The sequence below is a fragment of the Diabrotica virgifera genome, chromosome 2, assembly GCF_917563875.1.
Source record: "Diabrotica virgifera virgifera chromosome 2, PGI_DIABVI_V3a".
In the NCBI taxonomy this organism is placed as follows: domain Eukaryota; kingdom Metazoa; phylum Arthropoda; class Insecta; order Coleoptera; family Chrysomelidae; genus Diabrotica; species Diabrotica virgifera.
This window is the reverse complement of record NC_065444.1, coordinates 225,697,033-225,719,356: the sequence shown is the minus strand read 5'-3', so window position 1 is coordinate 225,719,356 and position 22,324 is coordinate 225,697,033. Positions and strand designations below refer to the sequence as shown.

General features: G+C 33.1%; 1 protein-coding gene across 2 annotated transcripts in view; it reads right to left on the bottom strand.

Moving 5' to 3' along the window:
* The window catches only part of LOC126880443 (carboxypeptidase D), a 156,875-nt gene that overhangs the window by 34,632 nt on the left and 99,919 nt on the right, over positions 1 to 22,324 (bottom strand). For both annotated transcript variants that reach the window (XM_050644302.1, XM_050644303.1), the window contains 5 exons: positions 20,105 to 20,296; positions 16,910 to 16,995; positions 15,212 to 15,409; positions 12,337 to 12,579; positions 11,329 to 11,520 (listed from right to left, as the gene is read on the bottom strand). In XM_050644302.1, coding sequence (XP_050500259.1) covers positions 11,329 to 11,520; positions 12,337 to 12,579; positions 15,212 to 15,409; positions 16,910 to 16,995; positions 20,105 to 20,296 — 911 coding nt within the window. The remainder of the gene's footprint in view (positions 1 to 11,328; positions 11,521 to 12,336; positions 12,580 to 15,211; positions 15,410 to 16,909; positions 16,996 to 20,104; positions 20,297 to 22,324) is intronic.

Below are 22,324 nucleotides of genomic sequence, written 5' to 3'. Positions count from 1 at the left end.
TAAATACCCTTTAAAATATTTGACCAATTGCTTTGAAACTTAGGGTATAATTTAAGCACCAGAAGTCTAAGCATTCCGTGTAATAAGAACGTTCTAAGTTAATTTTTACATAAGTTATAAATATTTATAAAAAAACTCAAAATTTATTATTTTGCAAGTTTCTAAGCAACCAATAAGGATAGACATATTCAGCGAACGCCATATTGAAGTTTTTTATACGATTTATGAGTTTCTTACTCTCAAATTTTTTTAAAGTACTTAACTTTTTGGTTATAGACGAAAAAAGCGAAAATTTACCGTTTTCTGATCTTCATTTGTTTAAAACTATATATATATATATATATATATATATATATATATATATATATATATATATATATATATATATATATATATATATATATGTCTTCATATCAAGGCGAGATCCGTTTGTATCATAAGGTATACAAGATGAGATCCGTTTTGCAAGGCGAGATCCGATTTTGGATCTCACCTTGTATTCACGTGTATATAGTGACATCTCGATGTAACAATGGTTGGGGTACAAGGAAATCGATTTTTGTCTGGACCTCATTTTGCATCCCTTTTGGTGAATTTTATATTGCATTGGTTCCACTAAATCCGCTGTAGAGGGCAGCGCGCGCGATCCGTTGTGTATATCCTAAATATATATTTTGCAGACAACCCGAGATCCGGTAAATTTGGAAACATCGCAAATGAATTTCACGGTCAGCTCTCTCACTCGGCTTATGTCTAGCTTGAATAAGAATATTTACATTATTTAAGGGCTCTGTCCAGAAAGGCGATTGTCAAATATCTCGAGAACTAGACGGCATATCGAAAAAAACTTTGGAATGCTTTTTTAATGGTTTTTCAAAATCTATATACTTATGCAATAGCAGGGTTCTTATTGTGCCTGCGAAAGCGGTGGGTGTAGCAACTTTGAATTATCAACTGAAACGCTTTATTTTTAATTAAATAGTTGAAATTTAGAATTAAAAATACACAACTTTTGTTTGAATCGATAATAGCTTCTTTAATCCAGTCGGAAGAGCTTCAAAATCGTCGTTTTGATGACATTTTTAGGGTTTAGGGGTACCTCAGGTAGTTAGCTTAAAACGTAAGAAATAAATTTGAATAGTAACGGATTAAGCCAACACAGAGCCTATCGCAAATGTATACTTTTCATTAATGGTAGGGGAGGAAAGTATGCTAAATGTGTAGTCACTCGAGCGTTATGGGGACCTATTGGGTTGTGAAGAGTAGGTCCTAAAACCAAAAAAAGTTAAGTAAAATTTTCCATTTTAGTGGGCGCTTGCCATTTTTTAATTTAATTTTCCATTTCCAATAATCGTTTTTTCCGATTATAACGCCATCTATCCATAATTCGAAAAAATGTTTCGAATAAAAGTTACTTATTTTTACGTAAGGAATCCAAATCTGCAATAAAAAATGGGGGCTTCTATTTAAGATTTTAAAGTAACCCCCACCCCACCTCCTTGGGGAGTCGTGTTTGGTGCCATTCGATAGATTTTTTAAAAGTATCGAATAAGTGTATTTTACTGTTTTTCGATCTGATGTTCATTTCGCGAAATATCGCGGGATTCGTATTTAAAATATTAAATTTACCCCCCACCCCTCTCCGTGGGAAGTCGTGTTTGGTATCATTCGATAGATTTTTAAAATATATTGAGCACATATTTTTTAGTTTTTCGATCTGTCATTTATTTCGCGACATATTCGCTTATTTTTTGTGAAACTTTGGGACTCACCCATTTCCTTACCCCCTGCTCAAATCGTCAGATTTTTGAAATATACACTCTTTTGCATGTACTTAACTTATCTTATCTTAATCTGACAATTTCGAGTATTTTTAAAGATAGATTTTTTTTTGGGGCCCCCCTTAACAAACTCCCCTGTGTTAAGAGCCAATATATGGTAGAGGTTCATCTGCAGGGTACCAGATTTCTCCCATATGCTAATCTGACGCGCTCGAGTAACTGCAAAAATCCTCGCTTGGGCTCCCCTACCATAATGTTTATTGATAAACAAAGCTCCAATTCTATTTTACTTCAACTCATTTTAAGGCTATTTCAATAAACTCACCGGTTCTTTTTTCAGTTTTTTGGTAAAATATTGTAACTTATAAACGAAAATTCTTAAAATCGGCTATTTTTCATTTAAATTGTCAATAAATAATTAAATTGAGAAAAAAATTGGTCAGATTTACATAAATTTTGTTATTCCGTCCATATAGAAACTAAAACAATTGTTACGTAGTTACACTGAGTGTCATAAAAACCGTGTATTTTTACTCATTGCTGTGAGCTATTTCACGTAAAATCGAGATATAAGTTGTATTTTTACATAAGTTATATTAACGTTAAACTGACTTAATTTATAGTTTTATAAGCAACAATTAAGTATAGCGAAATTTATAAAACCTTGTTTAAATTGTTTTACATGCTCTATAATGCGGTTATCTTAAATTTTGTTTTGAATGTTTTTCTTCTTACTGGTAGACAAAAAATGGCAAAATGTGCATTTTTGACATCAAATTGTTGATAACCAACATAGTTACTACTCAAAATATTTAAAAAAAAACTAACCGTCGGTATAACAGGTTGCGTTGCAACCAGATGCAGAACAGTACCATACATGTTTTCCACTTTTTAGCACTTTCTTTAAGTGAAATTTAAAATCATTTACCACCAATAACTTACACCCATGTTCACTCATTACGAAATCTGTTACAAGAATTTCAGCGATTTCAGCCATTTTTTCAAAATTTATTTGGATTTTCTCTAGTAATCCTTCCAATACATAAATGATGAATACCTTTTACACCAACTTCAAGGAGGGTAATTTATACAGGTACATACCTGGAATTATTATATGGACCGTTCACTCTTGTTAGAGTATAGTTCACTCAAATATGAGCTCTTTTAATCCATTTCACGCGGTAAATTAGTCCGCTTTTCCTTTAGGTCGTAGTTCGTAGGTTGTGATGTTTTTTTGCCTTCTCTACTATCTTCTTCCACTCTCTCCGGTCCTGAATCTTTTCTCTCCAGTTTGCAATTTCCATCTTTGATATATCGTCTAGCAGTTGATCTTCCCATCTTATTTTTGGTCTTCCTCTTGGTCTATTTTTTACTGGTTTCCAGTTCATTATCTTCCTGATCAGTTCTTCTACCCCTCTTCTTTGTGTGTGCCCAAACCATCTGAGCCTTTGTGCTTTTCTTCGTCTTTTTTCGTAAGGCACATTGCTTCTGCTCCATAGGCTATCACTGATCTGATTGCTGCTGTGTATATTTTTTATTTTGTTTTTTGCTCAGGTTTTTGTCCTTGAGTAATTGGTGATATTTCCAATATACTCTATTACCTGCTTTAATTCTTTCGTTTATCTCTATACTCCTTCCGTTTTTGCCGTCCACCATCACCCGCAGGTATTTGAAGCAATCTACTCTCTGGAATGTATTTTCACCTATCTTTATTTCTGTTATTCTGTTTACATTGTCTCGTTTGCTTATAAGATATTTTGTTTTATTCTGATTGATTATTAATCCTCTCGTCTTTGCTTCTCTTACCAGGGTTAAAAGTGCCTGTTCTAGTCTTTTTTTTATCTCGTGCTACCAGTCCCAGGTCATCTGCATATCCTATGATCTGTGTTGAGCTTTGAATGATTGTCATTTTCAGCCCTGTGTCACTAATTACTCCTTCTAGAGCGATATTAAATAGTGTCGTTTGTCGTTGACAGACTGTCTCCTTGTCTTACTTCAAGTTCTATTTTGATGTCATTTGTATCGCCCTAATTTGTTTTAACTTTTGCTGTTGAGTCTTTTATTGCCATTGTAGATAGTCTTATTAATTTTGCCGGTATCTCCATTTTTTCATTTATTTTAATAATTGTTGTCTGTATATGCTGTCGAAGGCCTGTTAGAAGTCGATGAATAGTATGTGTAATTCTATGTCATGTTCATAGCTTTTTTCAATTGTTTGTGTCAGTACGTGTATTGCATCTATTGTTGATCTTCCTTTTCTAAAACCCTGTTGGTATGGTCCTATAATTTTTTCTGTGTATTGATTTAGTCGGTTTCTTATAATTGTGGTCAATATCTTATACGTTGTATTTAGTAGCATAATTGGTCTGTAGTTGCAGCACTTAGTTGGATCTCCTTTCTTAAAGATTGGTGCGATGTGTCCGTTTTTCCATTCTATGGGCATGCTTTCGTCCTTCCAAATTGTAACCATTAACTTGTGCATTCGCTTCGTGAGCTCCTCTCCTCCGTTGATGATCAGTTCGTTGTTGATTTCATCTGGCCCTGGCGTTTTGTTTACTTTTAGTTGTTTTAATACCTCCATGAATTCCTGATAAGTAGGTGCGCCTTCCTCTTCATCTCTGTTATCTCTTATATCCTCATCCTCTGAATATGCCTTATTGTCGTTTTTGTATAGGTCCGTGAAATGTTTTTCCCAATCTTTTTTGTTTATTTTTGTGACAGATTTTTTGGTACTGTATTGTTGTTTTATCCATTCGAACAATTTCTTGTTGTATTTATTATTCGTTTCTAATTCTTGCATTTGTTCAGAGATCCATGTGTTGTTCTTTCTTCTATAGAGTTTCAATGCTTCTTGTTTTTCTTTTCTATATTGGTCCAGTTGTTCCTGTTCGGCACTTTGTAGCCATTTGTTTCTTGCGAGGTGCTTCAGTTGACTTTTTTGGTGACATTCCTCATCAAACCATTCTTTCGATTCTGTGTTTTTTGGAATCCTATTATTTGTTCTGCTGTGTCTATTATGCTGTTCTTTATGTTTTTCCATTCTCCTTCTATTTCTGTGTGCTCGTACTGACCCAATTTCTGTTCCAGTTGTTCTGTATATTGTTGCTTTGTTTCTTGCGTTTTCAGATTGGCTATATTCCATTTCCTCCTTTTTCCTTCCTTATGATTATTTGCTTTGATTATTTTCATCTTAAGTTTTGCTATCAAGAATATGTGGTAAGTGCCTCCATTTGCCCCTCTATATGACCTTACGTCTTGTACTATTTGTGTCCACTTTTTCGAAATTAGAGTATGATTTATTTGGTTTCCATCCATTCTTCCTGGTATCATCCATGTTATTTTGTGTTCTTTTTTATGTTTATGCCCAGTACTAACTATATATGTATTTGTTGCTGCTGCTAGGTTGCAGATTTCTCCTCCATTATCATTCGTAGTTTCATGAATGGTTTCTTTGCCAGCTACATTACGATTATAGTCCTCCTTTCCGATCTTTGCATTAAAATCACCCAATATTATTAATATGTCATTCCTCGGAATATTTTCACAGGTTTCTTCCAGGATGTCGTAGAATTCTGCTTTATCTCCTTGGTTTGCTTCTTCGGTGGGTGCATAGCAATTGACTATCGAGATGTTGGCTTGTTTATTTTCTTATGTAAGATATCCTTTCATTAACTGCTTTGAATTGTATCACTTTTTCCCTCATTTTTTTGTTCACCATAAATGCCGTACTATTCGTTCCCTGTTTGTTTTCTCCCGAATAATACATGCTAAAGTTTTTCTTCTCAATTTTTCCTTCTTTCTTCCATCGTATTTCCTGTAGGGCTAGGATTTCTAGTTGGTAATTTTTTCATTTCAAGAGCTATTTCTTGCATCTTACCAACTGCCAGCATGGTTCTAATACTCCAAGATCCCATTCTAATGGGTTTTGTTCTTTTCTTCTTATTGAGATTATTTCTTTATTTTGTGTGCGTTATTTTGTTTTCGTTAACCGTTTGCATTTCCGAGTCTTTTTTTGCCATGTCAATATCATATTTCAGCCGCTGTTCTTCGTTTATTAGTTTTTTGAATTTTTTATCAGCTGTTCTCTCTCTTCGTCCCATATCTAGATTTTGCCATTCACTATTAATTTCTTGTAGCCGATTTTCGTTTGTTTACCTTTGCTTCTTTCGTCCTTTGCTATTTTAGTTATTTCCTTTTGTATTTCTTTTTCTTTGGATGTCCAATCGTTGTTTATATAGATACGATATTTATGCTGTTTTAGTTTACGTTTCTTGTTTAGGATTTCCATTTTATCCGTGAGGGCTTCTGTTTCTATTGCGCATAATGTTTCTCCTATTTTTTTGCACTTCTTAGTTTTATTTGTATTTGCAACTCTTGGGCTATGAAATTTTCCATTTCTTCTTTTAATTTCTTATAATCATTTGTTTCTACTTTCAACCCAGTTACGATCAAGCTTTTCTTTTTGCTAAATTTCTCCAGTTGCTCCATTCTTTCATGTAGCTGTTTTACTTCTTTTTTTAGTTTTTGATTCTCTGCTTTTACATCCATTAACTCTTTATTGGTTTGTTGTTATTCTTTCCTTATTTGTTTTATTTCCTGAAGCATTTCATCGTTTTTATTCATTAGCTCTTTCATTATTGTAATCATAACATTTTCCATGTCTTCCTTGTTTTCGTTGCCTGCTTTGCTTGGTGACCGTTTTTTAATTTTACTTCTATTAAAACAATCATCCAAGTTTTCTCTTTTGCGTTTCGTTTCATCATCGGTTTCACTTCCTGTGCCATTTTTTCCATTTTCTAGGAGTGCAGCGCTAAATACCTGGAATACCGATATTAGATTATCAACAATACTTAAAAAATGAAAGTTACCAATTCACCGGTAGTTAATGGGTTATCTAAAAATTAACTGCGCACCAGAGTTGCCAGTTGGCCTGTAATTAGGATGGGGGATTAAAATAGATACGAATTCACCGGGACGCGGAAATATGCACACCTTGATATTCTAGTTACGTAAGCTCGTCCGATTGGCGCATGACGTCAGCAACAGAGTAAAGCATAGTCCCGTCTATGCGTTCGTAATACAAACGCGAATGAAATTTACAAACGCGAATGAAATTTGAGAATAGTACAAATGAATGAATTATGACTAAAAGAAACTACGTGATTTTTATAGTTTAGAGGAAAATTATTAAACTATTTACTTTTATTTAAATTGATTTTCAGTTATTTGTAAAGTTCCCAGTTTCTTGATTATATTGGTATCCGGAAAATAAAAATATTCATATAATCGATATCTAATAAAATTATTATATTTCGTTAGTTGGCAAAAATTGATTAGTGGCCTAGACATTAGTAAATATAATTTTTACCAAGGGGAAGAAAAGCCCCAAAATAAAACCATAAATTTAATGGATTGATAAAAAACAAAATTTTTTACTTTTTAAATAATGTATTTCATCAGATTTAAGTAAGAGGCTTGGAAAAGACAAAAACAAGTTTTACAGTTTTCATGCCATGCACTTTATTTAAATTTTGTGCATGTGAAATAGATGTACATACAGCAACTATGTAGCAGTTTTCATAATTTTTCTTTTACGCAATGTCAGGTTGTTAAGAGACTTGTTTAATTGTTTAATTCGGAAGTACATCCGAGACCTAAAAAATAACTTGTTCGCTTTGTTAGAACAGTCTACAGTTACACTTTTGGACATAAGGTTTTCTAAATAATTTTTAGTTACCAAAATGGAATCACCATTCATGTGGAAGGAAAAATTGTCTCCAGTTATGGGCCATTCCACGAACATACGCCTGTTTTGGATTACTTCGACAATGAGTATTTTACTGTGCAACATAAGAAGTACGAAAGTAAATGGCGCTAATAATTATTCCAAGAAACAACAATGTAATTTGCAATTTACTTTCGTTCTTCTTATTTTGCACAGTAAAATATTCGTTTTCGAAGTAATCCAAAACAGGCGTATGTTCGTGGAATAGGTTATACTTAATATATGACAAGAGAGTGTCTGATGGTTTACATAAACCACACTTACTCAAATGATCAACCCACGTGTACGTTGAAACATCTTCGGATTGAATACTGGAGTCCTTCAATTTATGGCAGATATAACCAGCCAAATTCTCCAAACCATCATACTCGAGGTCACTAATGTTTTTTCATTCTGACTCTCATTGATAACTTGAAAATCCACAACTGTTTCGTTGTTAGAATCCAGCCTTTGGATCAATTGTCCAGAAATTGGTAAATCTGGGATGTCGTCTGTTTAAACGTTCGAAAATTCGTTCCGTTGTCTTTCCTACCCGTATATAACTTGTATAAAATATAATAAACCTTTTTGTAAACACTTTAAAAAAATTTTAATGGGTTTTCCCATTTCATTTCATGAGCTTCATTTTTTGGTACTATGTATCACGTTAAAATATTTGATTTGGAATTTGAAGGATAAGATCGTTTTTTTTTATGAGCTACAAATTTACTTTTACTGGTTCTATAGACTAAGAATATACCATTTTTCGTTTTTTTTTATATGCTACATTTTTTCCAAGAATATTTTTTCGATAAAATACTTACTTTTTGAGTATTTGCGAAAAACCGCCGAAAAACGTGTTTTTTTTTTGTTGAAAAGTAAACATTTTTAGTCGCAAGTGACTCTAGTACCTACCACTGAATTAACCTAGTACCTAAGTTAAAAAAAACTCTATAGAGCGAAAGTTGCTTAAAGTTAGTCAGATCTGTTTCCGGACTTATTTTAAACGTATATTTTTTCACCCTCCAAGTAAAAGCAATCAACGGCACAAATTCAACTTTGAAGTGGGGGATGGGTAGAATCTAAATCCAAATTTTCATGCAATTAGGAGTTGACCCTGAAAATTATGTGTGTTTCTTTTTATCTTTTAAATCATTTAACTTAAAATCATTTTTTAACTACCAAATAATAATTACATATTGAGTTATTTTATTTTTTAAACTTTAATAATAATTATACAATTTTTTACTTTCTTGTAATGTATTTTTAAAACAAGCAATCATTTAAATAATTATTTTGTAACAATTTGTATTATTTAAGAATATAATAATTACATTTTGGTTTCGTAGTAAGTGTTTTTTAAGAATATTAATGTATAGTTTTAAAATATTGTATTGCAAATAATTATCATTATTAAATGGTTATTATTTGTGAAGTATTCTTTTTCTTTTTTTACACCCTTATGTATGTAACAAAACTAAGGGACTTTCTGAAAGGTAAATCGTAGACGTTAAAGACACAAAAGAAGCGATACTTAAAAGTTACATAAAGAATTCGAGACAACGCTGTTGGTGCCGTCATTGACTCCGCCCGCTATATATCTGTATATCGTGGGAAATATACAATACAACACGAGCTCCAATCGCTCGACTAATACTCTTTAGAGCTGGCATCAGTGTGTGATCTCGCGTTGATCGGTAAATATCTAAAATTTCGTATATAAGTCCTCCCCTTTACTTTTCAGCTACGGATCTCGTTTCGCTGTAAATTTATCAGAAAAATTTAAGTACAAAAATCTTTTCCCCTCTAAGTGTGCCATGATTAATATGTTAATTATAAAGATAGTTATGAGCAATATACTCCAATAATTAATTTCCTATTGGTGGATCTCGGGTTGTCCTCGATTTAGTCGGATCTCGCCTTGATATAAAGACGTATATATATATATATATATATATATATATATATATATATATATATATATATATATATATATATATATATATATATATCATCAAAATCGGCTGCAGGAAACATATAGGTTATTATTATAGATGTACACACTACTTAAAAAATTTGGTTTCGGCCTGGAGGGGGTTGTGTCACCAACAGGATATTTTTTTTCCTTATTTCTCTGAACTAAATAAAGTCGTCCTAGGAACGCAACTCATAAATATTGGCAGTATCATTTTTTAAAGTCTTCTAATTGTATAGGTAATATAAGTCTGAATTGCCGATATGAATGAGCCAGATTAAATTAAATTATTAGAAGATTTTTTTTACTAAACAATAAAATTTGTTTAATTTATTAATATTTTGTATTTCGATAACGATATCTACGAATCTCTTATTAAAAGCAGTCTATTGTACGGAGCAGAAACTTGGCGGATAACCGAAAACAACAGAAGAAAACTGGAGGCAGTAGAAATGGACGCTTTTAGAAGATCAGTAGGAGTGTCACGCAGAGAGAGAATACGTAATGATGAGATAAGACAGCGAATGGGGGTTGACGGCTCTCTAACAACAGACATAGAAAGAAAACAGCTGATATGGTACCGACACGTCCAGAGGATGGATAACTCAAGACTCCCTAAAATAATTATGCAATGGGTACCACCAAACCGCAGAAAGAGAGGAAGACCCAAGAAATCTTGGAGAGAGGGAGTAACGAAGGCGATGAGCGCAAGAGATCTTAGAGAGGGCCAATGGGATGATAGAGTGTCATGGAAATTAGGCATCGGACAACGTCGCAAGACGTTTTAAAACCGATTGATAGATAGATTTCGATAACGACCTCCGAAGTGGAAGTCGAAAGGTCAATAAAATATTTTTTTAACTTAAATTGTGGCTAATTTTCCAATTAGAATAGTAAATCAGACAAATTATGAAAACAAAAACGGAATGTTTCACTCCGAGAGTGACCGACGAAGGTAGCTTGACTTGTTAAAGTTGACTCACGGAGTGATATTTTAATTTAATGTATCTTATTTTTATTTTTTATTTTTATTTTATTTATTTTCTTTTATTTTATTTTAATTTATTTGAATTTAAGTTGATTTATTTTATTGTAATTTCTTTTATTTTTATTTAGTTTATTTTATTTTTATTTAATTTAAATTGATTTATTTTATTGTAATTTCTTTTATTTTGATTTAGTTTATTTTATATTTATTTTAAATTAATTTAATTGTTTTTCTTTTTAATTTAATTGATTTTAATTTAATTTTGTATAATTTAATTTAATTTATTTTATTTCATGCGGCATCAATAAAAAAAACTAGAATCATTCGAGCTGTGGGTGACGTGGGTGCACAGAAGGATTCTAAAAATATCGTGAACAGAACACCTAACAAAACAAGAAAATTAGAATAATTTGGACATATTACACGTGGAGAGAGATACAACTTGCTCCAATTTTCAGAGCAGCCGTCTCTAAAGTCCGAATAGCTACGGTGATTGCCAACCTCCGTCACGAATATGGCAGTCGAAGAACATTTTATTTCAACATATTTTATTTTAATTTATTTAATATATTTTATTTAATTTTTTCATTTTATTTAAATTTTTTATTTTATTTTAATATATTTTTTGAAGAAACAGGCATTGGACTGCATTTTCGACTCCACGGAATGTGTGGTCACGTAATCTGCCGTTTCAGTCGTCACAGTCGTTACATAGCGTTTCCTTTGTTCTTATTTATTTTACTCCTTTACAAGATCCATTGCACCGAAAATAAGATAAATGCAATATATTGGTAAGTAAGTAATACAACTAATTTCTTACTATTTCAGATGTATAACTTTCATATCCTCTTGCTGCAACTGTTAAATTATATTTTCCTGGCAACAACAACCTCCAATAATCTCCAAACTTAGAGGATTTAACAACGTGATCTATACCTTCCACTATAATTTCCGCATGTTCGATCGCATTTCCAATTGTACTGGTCACATAACCTGATACGCCTTTATGAACCTAAAAACAGAAAAAATTAATTATTAAATTATCCAAAACATGCATATCCCACCATAAACTCTTTCTCTTGGCTGACACGGTGCAAATTTTGTTTCCAGTCAATTGGTTCCACTATAGGTACAATTTGTACAGATGGTTAAAGTCTCATTAAAGTGTCCTCTCCTTAACGGATATTGACTACTACAATTGCAAACTGTTCCCCCTCTTCAGCTGCTCTTCTTAGCTGTTCAAAATTTAGCCCTCTCATTTAGCCCAAAATTTACAATTGATTTTTTAACCTTTGATTAAACACTCATACAAAAATCAGACTGCTATTTTATCACCAACATAATTCCTGTCATTTGACATGTTCTACGTGTCGGACTGGTTAAAATGTCCCCCATTTTTTCGGAAAAAACATTTTTTCGTATAAGGTTGACTATTAAATAATTTTAAAAACAGCCTGCTATTGTTCACAATCATAAACTTCTCAGGATGTTGTGTTTATAACGTTCCACAATTAAAGATTCCCCTGTTCCAGTGTCTCCATACATAAAAGTTTGTCCGACGTGACCCCGTTAAACTATGAACAAATTTTCAGCATGCTATTAATAATTTTTTATTTGGTACGCTGGATCCAGGACTATCAATTAATAAAACGTAACCTGAACAGGATCATCTGGCTAATCACTACTTTACTTCTTTTTGCAAAGGGATTTTATTCTACCCGCTGAAAATTCGAGAATTTTTTTGGGAATTTTCAAAAAATTTAACTTCTTTTCTATGTTGACTGATAACCTAAAGTATTAAAAAAACACATGTGTCAAGAATAGTTACCTCTTCCATATAAGACAGCAAAGCTTCTTTATTGTCCAACCAATATTGCGGCATATCTTTAGCATGTGGATACTTATAACAACCTATTTCCAAAGTAACTTCCATACATCCAGCCACTAAATAGTTCCAATCTTGCATACCACCCGTGATTGAGTACCATTTTGCTCCATTTGTGATACCTCCTGTAAATGTCTCGTTCGGGAACATAGGACATGCGACACCGTTATGCATGGTTTTGTGAGCCTAAAAAAATTATTAAATGTAAGTAAATCGTACACTTAATACTTTTATACTTGTAGGAAAGATTAGCTACAGAGGAATTGGTATAAAGCAGGCCTCTTGGTTGAAGAATATCAGGGAGTGGACAGGAATAAAGAAAGCAGAACAACTATTTAGAATAGCTCGAGACAGAGACAGTTTCGCATTGTTAATCGCCAACGTCAAGGGGACTTGATAGGGCACGTTAAGAAGAAGAAGGAAGGATAAAATACTCAGGATGTTGATTTTATTATGAATTTATCAATCTAATGTAAGTTGGTATAGTTCATTTCACGGATTTTGTCCGATGAGTGAAATCATACCCGAGACACATTTACAGTTACATCTCTGTCAGATATAGGCGAGTTAGTATTTTAAACGCGGACGTACGTTTTTAAATTCAGCGCCTATGCAAGTGCATATACACTTCTCCAAGAAATTAACGCACTACCTTAAAAATGGGTCATTTTGATGTCTCGAATTTCCTAAACCTGTTGTCCGATTTAAGTGATTTTTAACATGTTATAGTCTTATTCTTTAACAATATCGGTGTAATAATATTCTTGCTAGGCAGGTAAATTGTCATTATATACCGGGTGTACCAATCAAACTGTGCTTGTTTCTCAAAGTTCACCACAACCTGTGGAATATTTTAGCATTATTTATAAAATACTGAAATTAAAACCCACCTATAACCTCATGCTTTCTTAACATTCTGTTTTTTTATTCATTCGCTTATGTTGTATAATAAAAAAGTTAGGTACTTTAACAACTAGCCTTGTTTTTCGTCAATACAGGGTGTTTTTAAATTAGTATGCCAAACTTTAAGGGGTAATTCTGTATGAAAAAATAATGATAGTTTGCTTTATAAACGTATGTCCACCAATGCTTCGTTTCCGAGATAGGGGGGTGTTGAAATTTTTCTTACAAACTGCCGATTTATTTATTGCTCTGAAACCGGTTAAGATATGCAAACGAAATTTGGTCGGTGTTAAGAGGTAGCTATTGCGCAGTTTTATATAAAATCAGAAATTTAATGTTCACCATTGGTGCGCATACGGATAATATGACCCCCCATGTGCGCCAATGGTGAACATAAAATTCTTAATTGTATGTCAAAAATGCATAATAACTTTCTCTTAAACCCACCAAATTTCATTTGCATATCTCACCCGGTTTTAGAGAAATAAATAAAACCTCAGTTTGCAAAAAAAAAATCAACATCCCGTACCTTGGAAACGTATAGAAAGCAAACTGTCATAATTTTTTCATGTAGAATTAGTCATTAAAGTTTGCCATACTTATTTAAAAACGCCATGTATTGATGAAAAACATGGCTAGCTGTTAAAGTATCTAACTTTTTTATCATCCAACATAAGCGAATGAATCAAAAAACAAAATGTTAAGAAAACATGGGGTTATAGTTGGGTTTTAATTTCAGTATTTTATAAATGCTAGAATAGTATTGATTGGTTTGATTGGTACACCCGGTATGCAATGACAATTTACCTGTCTAGAAACAATATTATTATAGCGATATTGGTAAACAATAAGGACATGTTAAAAAAATCACTTAAATCGGAAAACAGGTTTAGGAAACTCGAGACATTAAAAATTACCAATTTTTAAGATGGTGCGTTAATTCCTTGGAGAAATGTAGTAAGCTAGCGACGCATAATTATAACAGGGTTTTCAACGGTTCGCATTTGTTTTGAGCACTTGTCATATGTCGTATATTAATAGGGCTTTTCATCGATTGTCATTTGTTTCGAGCTTCGGTCATGTTTCACATAATATTAATATATCTACGTCATACGTCTTTGGTTTTTATCATTGTAAATACCAATAACGTATGACGTAGATATATTAATATTATGTGACACATGACAGAAGCTCGAAACAAATGACTGTGAATGAAAAGCCCTATACTATACACAGATTATACAATAAAAGTTCCCGAAACAAATGAGAAGCGTTGAAAAGCCCTATTAATCTTACGCATGCTGGTAAACAGATTGAAACTGAAATCCTTTAAAAACAAGCCGTACGGCTACTAGAAATGTGACTTACGTAAACTGATAATGAAATAAAGTTTTTGTAAAAAAAAAACTATAAGATGGATGAAAAAAGTATAACAAATACTAACATCTGGAAACAGAAGTATGTATTAATGTGTAACTTTTTACGCACCGCACTTCTTTTACATTGCTCACAAACTATATAAAACCATCATATTTACAATTATTGTAATGTATCGATCAGAAAACTGAAATCTAAATAAAGCTGAAGAAGAAAAGATTTATTAACATTTGAAAATCTAGTTGTTAGCTGTAACCAAAAAAATTCAAAGTAAATAAGTAATGAAAAAATTGTTATTTTAATTCTATTTTACTTCTTTATATTACACAAGCGGCTCAAATTGTTTTTAACGTAAGATTGTTACTTAATTCTTGTTTCTGCAATAATTATCTGACATATTTGATGTAAAATGAATTTAAGAACTTTTTGTAATTAATTTGGCAACAATGTCAACTTATATCTCTGACGTAGATAATGACGTGTATCAGGATTTATACTGTACCAACTGTATAAAACTTTAATAAAAGTAAACACTTACGTTTGCATACGTTGAAGCTAGATGTTTGAATAACTTATCATCGGGAGAAACATTTTCTAAAGCTGTATTATTGGGAGTATCATCAAACGGATAATTTGCCACAAGGGCGCCATTGTGAAGGTTGGCAGATAATACAAATGGCTCAGATAGGACCCAGTTCATCACAGCTTTTGTTTCCGGTTGAGGGTCTCTGTTATACTACAAAAATAAATATCATGTCTTTCAAGTTGTAGAGGTAATTAAGTGGCATTGTCAAAGAATAAGGAAAATTGTCAATTTATTAAATTATATTATATTTTAAACAGTATAATTTGGCAATATTTAAATAAATAAATAAATATCCATTCCATTGTTCCCTGTCTGTTGTTCCCATTTTTTATGTGAGTCCGGACGGCATCAAACCACTTCCTTCGTGGTCTTCCGCTTCTTTTCCTCCCCTACAAAATTCTTAAGACGATTCCTGCTAATGACATTTGTAAAACATATCCCAACCATCTAACTCTCTTTTCCCTGATTTTCTAGCGTTATTTTGGATCTTTTATACCATGTATTAGCCCCTGGTTTGGTCTTCTGCGTCATTCCCCTTAGGCTCTTTATACCGCCAACAATTTTTCTCAAGATTTTCGTCTCCCAAATTTCTAGCATTTTTTCTTTTTCTTATTCATTGTCAAAGTTTCACATGCATATAATACCATTGTTCTCACTATTGTTTCATAAGTTCGGATCTTGGCTGTCCTGGACACGTTTCTTGCCTTCAACAGTGCCTTTAATGATCCTACTTATTTAATACCTTTTGTTCAATTTTCACATGTCAAAAATATTATATTTTTTATTGTGTTAAATTTCTAATTACACCCCTTAACTTTAAAAAAGTACTAGGCCAACCCTGTCCTGTCCAGCACCACCTAGTTAATCCCCTCCAAATGCCATCCCTTCCAATAGACAATATTTAGACAATTTGCGATTGAGAAAAATTCTCTTCACCTACACACGTCGAAGGGTGAGCTTCTCTCTCGTACCTCTCGCCACACGTGAAGGTGCAACCTCTTTTCTCTACGACCTTTCGAAGGGTCAACGCGGGTACCGATCATCTCTTGACGGTACAGCCTTTCTTTTGGCCTGAAACGAACAATCAAAAGTCGTGCACGAACAGTTAATTCGGGAGTGACGCCATACACACGACTTCGCAACAGTCAAAACGCGAGACACGTGGAACGGGAACAGTCAACTCGTATGTGACCGGCTTCAGTGTTCGGGACAAGGTCTCACAGCTTGGTAAGACTCTTTATTTACATATCAATATTGTCTGTATAAAACCTTTATACTCCCACTTGAACCAGTAAACTAACAATCCTAACTACAGTCCACAATTATACCCTGAGAGTATATTCATACTCTCACATATGTAAAAGTTATTGTACACCTTTCAACAACCGTTCATGTATTTTCCTCTCTTCGCCTCGTCTATTTGTAACTGTTACTCCAAGGTACTCAAATTCTGTTGTCTTCTCAAATGTGTACTCTCTCATTCATTCTTAGAGTCATCTATTTATTTTCTGCTGAATTTTTCCCTCCTTTCCATATACTCCATTTTTTCTTACAAGGAAAAAGAATATAATATTACATAACGTAAATGAATAAAAACTAGAAAAAATGATGGTAAATAAGGAGTAATATATTACAAAGAATGTAACTTACCTGATTTTCGCCATATTGATCCGGGAAGTTTCTGTTTAAGTCAAAATCGTTAGCATTGTTTCTACCTACCAAACTAGATCCATCACCTAAAAAAAATACAGAATTGTTGACAACCTTTTACACGAATAATCTGAAAATGATAGATTTCTTTATAAGAATTCGAACCTTATATTACATCGAATCGTCCAGTATTCGTTCATCTCGTGGTCGACTAGCATACACTTATGCCTAGCCGGTCGTGTTGCTTGGTAAAGATCAAAACAAACTCTTTCAGTGCGTCACAGTTTATCGAATTTTCTCTAATGCATTAAGTTGGAAGTGAAACGGTACGTCCGTGATTATTATACACTGCGCGTCAGAGAAAATGGGCCACCCGCAAAATTTAAGAAATCTTTGATTTTTTTCTTATTTGTGTCAAGTTAAATCTATTGTATATTCAGTCAGTTACTTTTGTAGCATATAATCCGACATGATTATTAGTAACAAATGGAAAACAAGGAGAAATTTGAGAAAATAATAAATGTATCGAAAATTTCTATGTACCCTTACAGTTGCAGTTATAGCCATAATTAAATTATAGGGTCAAGAAAAGACAAGTATCACTCGTTTCAATAATACGTGTTCCCACCACGATTCTGGATACCACTCATCATTCTGTTTGGCATACAACCGATCACGTTTTCGATTTCCCTTCGGTGAAAAGTGATCCATTCTTCAATGAGAGCCAGTCGAAGCTCTTCACATGTTGTTGGAGCAGGTATACGACATCCCACACGCCTATTAAGAAAGCTCCATATTTGCTCAATAGGATTAAGGTCTGGACTTTGAGCAAACCAGTCCATTTTTGAAATACCAACAACTTCAAGATACTGTGTTACAATCCTTGCCGAGTGTGATCCGCATTATGTCATTAGCACAAAACCGTTACCAATAAACCCAGCATGTGGCATCACATGATGTTATAGGATCTCCGTTCTGTATCAATGTGCTGTTGATGTGCCCCTCTCAATCAAGAGGAGATCACCGTATGCCACAAAAAAATTCCGGCCCAAAACAATACTGAGCCACCACCAAAAGCAACCCGGTGTGACCGAGTGCAGGTAGATAACGTTCTCAAGCCCTTCTGTACAGAAGGGCCTGAATTGATATTCTACACTCATCCGTAGCCAATATTTTTTCGAAATGGTCTATTGTCCAATTGACGTATTCACGGGCAAATGTAAGTCTGCTTCTTTTGTGAGCAGCAGTACGTAATGGCCCCATTGCTGAACTGCAAGCTATCAAACCCTGTTCTGTTAACCTTTGTTGAACAGTGAAAACGCTGATTATTACTGTTCTTTGATTTGCTGAATATGTCTTTTGAGCATTTTAGCAGTTTGCATCCGGTTTCGCAATGCAGCAATAGTGAGACTGTGTTCTTTTATGACTGTTATCTTCCTTTTTGCACCCCTACCGGGTCGCGTTGATGAGATTCGCTCTCAAGAGATCGTTGGTAAGTTGTCTGCATAAATGGATAACTAACATTCAGTTTCCTTGCGACAACCCTTTGCCTCGTTCCATTTTCCAGCAATGTAACAATCTGAACAGACTTTCGATATTTTTCCATCATTACTAACACGTTGATATAAATGATATAAATGTATAAGCAAGTGTTGTGACCAGGGTAGGCAAGGTAAGCGCCGCCTAACCTCTTCAAATGTACAATACAATAATAAAGTATTTATTAATATAAATTACTTATTTCAAAATTGTAATTTATAAATTTTGACACACTACGTAAGTATCTAAAATAAAAGCTACTTTTTAATTTCTCTTCGAAGTTGTAATTATTGTACGCTCCTCGTAGTAGTGCTACTCACTTCTATTATGGCACTACCCTATAGTCAGGCACTTTTCAAATCCGCCTAAAGAACAAAACAGAATGATAAGCGTCTCTCATTCTTTACGCTAAGCACAGCGCTGTAACTGTGGCTTGTCTAGCCGTAGTGGACGAGAATTTCCGGGAATTTTTTGGGGCTAGGCTACATTTGTTTGCGCCTTCGACAATGGTTGTCCCAAGCTGCATCTCGGGATAGCCAATAGTATGTTTTAGGATCCTGCCTACTGAAAAAACTAAAAGACGAATTTTGTCATGAAATTTGGTACGTGGAGTTAGAATAATATTTGGAACAACTTTTCCAAATAACTTTTTTCGATATCTCTAACGCGAAGCAAAATACCGAAAATTCGCCCTGTTTGTAGATACGCAGCAGATAGCGTTTAAAATTTAAATTTGAGTTGACTATTACTATCTTAAAAAATGTGAACCATCACAATTGCTTGACTGCAAAATTTTAAATCTGTATTTATTTTGATTGCCGCAATATAGGGGTGACTTCATATTAAATGCGACACACTGTGTATATAGATATACTAGTACATAATATGTAAAGTATAGCGTACAGTATAGAGTATATATAAAGGTATATGTGTCGCCTACCCACATACTGAGGTCACGAGCCGCCACTGGTTGTGACACTATATGTATTTTGCAAAGTAGAATAGGGAAAAATTCAACGTCTATAGACGTTGTGTCACATTACATCAATGGAAATAAGACGTCTATAGACGTTCTGTCCGTCAACGTATTTGGCAATACAATTCACTGTAAGCAGGTCAGTGTAACATAAATATATCTCGGAAACTCTTTAGAACACTGCAATAGATCACACAGTTTTGAGAATTTTATGATTTAATAGGTTTTATGAATTTATTTATTTTATTTGAAGACTCGGTCTAGCTTCTCAGTATACTCAATAATTCATTTAATTTAATTAACATAAAACAAATTAAAGAAATATGGAGAAATATTAAAAAAAAAGACTTCTATGGATGTATAATTGGTTGACGTTTAGAATACGTGTAATCGATAACCAATAAATGATGAGAATAAAGATAATTTGACGCAAAAGTTCTCGATCGTGGCAGGACTTTCACAATGTCAACGGTTAAAATGACAATTGTCATTTTGTCACTCTAGGTTAGTATTTTCCGACATTGCATAGCGAGAGTCATGCATCGTTTTCGATTACGTCAGCTGACTTGCCACCTCTACCCCTGTATTTAAACTTGTTCAAGCAAATTGTTCTGTGTCACCTTCAAATTCTTACTTCCATAAGCAAAAAAAATCACGATTTGCAATTAAAAATAATTTACCTTCTTTTGCTATTTCATAACCATCAGGATTCATACTGGGTAGAATGTGAATTCTTGTAGTATTTACTAATTTCGTAATCCTTTCATCGGCGCCATATCTTTCACATATATATTTTATTAAATATAATAACAGTTCCCTACCAACTACTTCATTTCCATGAATATTGGCAATATATTTAAATTCTGGTTTTCCTAAAAGAAGACAAATCGGTTAGTACAAAAGAAAAACACAATAAAAATTAAAAAAACGGAGCATGGTAATTTGGGGGTGCCCACAGAAGTGACTACTTCTTATCGGGCGTTTTGACTATATTATGTGCATGAATGAAATTTTATGTCTGCTTATTACTGAATTGTTAATATTTTTTTATAATAACACCACACATTTAAGTTCTGTAAAATTTAAAAATCTTAATTTTGTTCTTTAGATATTTTGTTTAATGATTTTATCATCATTTACATTTTCATCAGTAACCTTGTATATACAGGATGTAACAAAAATACAGGTCATAAATTTAATCATCCACAAGGAAGAACTTCCTGTAGTTGGCTGTATACCATTAATTACAAGTGAAATTTAATAAAAAAATTTCTTCTTGGTAAAAGGTATATTAGTTTAAAAAGCCCTAAAGGGCTACAAACATATGCACAAAACGTTTTCGCTCTGTAACAAGAGCATCATCAGTGGTACAAGAACATGGTGAGCCAACCAAAAAATACAAAGGTGAAAGCCTTTAAAAAAACAGACAAAAGTCTTATATAAAAGATAACATCGCAAAATCCAAAGGATGGATAAAATTCCTAAGGATAAGGCCCTATGGCAACATATGACTCCCACATGTTGTAAATGGGTCAAAAGGTCTCTTATAACAGAATGACCTAGTTACCTTTTGACCCACTTACAACGTGTGGGAGTCATATGTTGCTATAGGGCCTTATCCTTAGGAATTTTATCCATCCTTTGGATTTTGCGATGTTATCTTTTATATAAGACTTTTGTCAGTTTTTTGAAAGGCTTTGACCTTTGTATTTTTTGGTTGGCTCACCATGTTCTTGTAACACTGATGATGCTCTTGTTACAGAGCGAAAACGTTTTGTTCATATGTTTGTAGCCCTTTAGGGCTTTTTAAACTAATATACTTTTTACCAAGAGGAATTTTTTTTTTATTTTTATTAAATTTAATCACATATTCTGGGACCAAAAATAGTTCGATTGACCCTAACTTACCTTAGTACAAATGTACACATAAAAAAAGTTACAGCCCTTTGAAGTTACAAAATGAAAATCGATTTTTTCCAATATATCAAAAACTATTAGAGATCTTTTATTGAAAATAGACATGTGGCATTCTTATGGTAGTAGTATCTTAAGAAAAAATTATAGTAAAATTTGGACACCCCATAAAAATTTTATGGAGGTTTTGTTCCTTTAAACCCTCTCAAACTTTTGTGTGCGTTCCAATTTAATTATTATTGTAGTACCATTAGTTAAACACACTATTTTAAAAACTTTTTGCCTCTTAGTACTTTTTCGAAAAGTCAGTTTTTATCGAGATATTTTGAATATTTGTCAAATCCACCACATATTTGTATATGGCTAAGTACGATTATGGAGACTTGGTAATAATATGAAAATTTATTTATGATTTACATTTTTAGGTATATTTTGAACCATATTAAAAAAGAAGTCACATCTCGATAAAAAGTGCCTTCTCGAAAAAATATAAGGAGGCAAAAAGGTTTTAAAAACACTGTGTTTAACTAATGGTACCGCAGTAAAAGTTTAATTGGAACATACACAAATATTTGGGGGGGTTTAAAGGAACAAAACCCCCATAAAATTTTTATGTAAACATATTAAAAAAGGAGCCGTAACTCGATAAAAACTGGCTTATCGAAAAAATACTCAGAGGCAAAAAAAGTTTTAGAAATATTGATTTTAACTAATGGTACCACAATAATAATTTAATTGGAACGTACACAAAAGTTTGGGGGGGGGGGGTTTAAGGGAACAAAACCCCCATAAAATTTTTATGGGGTGCACAAATTTCACTATAATTCTTTTTTAAGATGTTCCTGCCATAAGAATGCCACATGTCCTTTTTCAATAAAAAATCTCTAATAGTTTTCGATATATTCGAAAAAATCGATTTTCATTTTGTAACTTCAGAGGGCTGTAACTTTTTTTATGTGCATATTTGTACTAAGGTAAATTAGGTT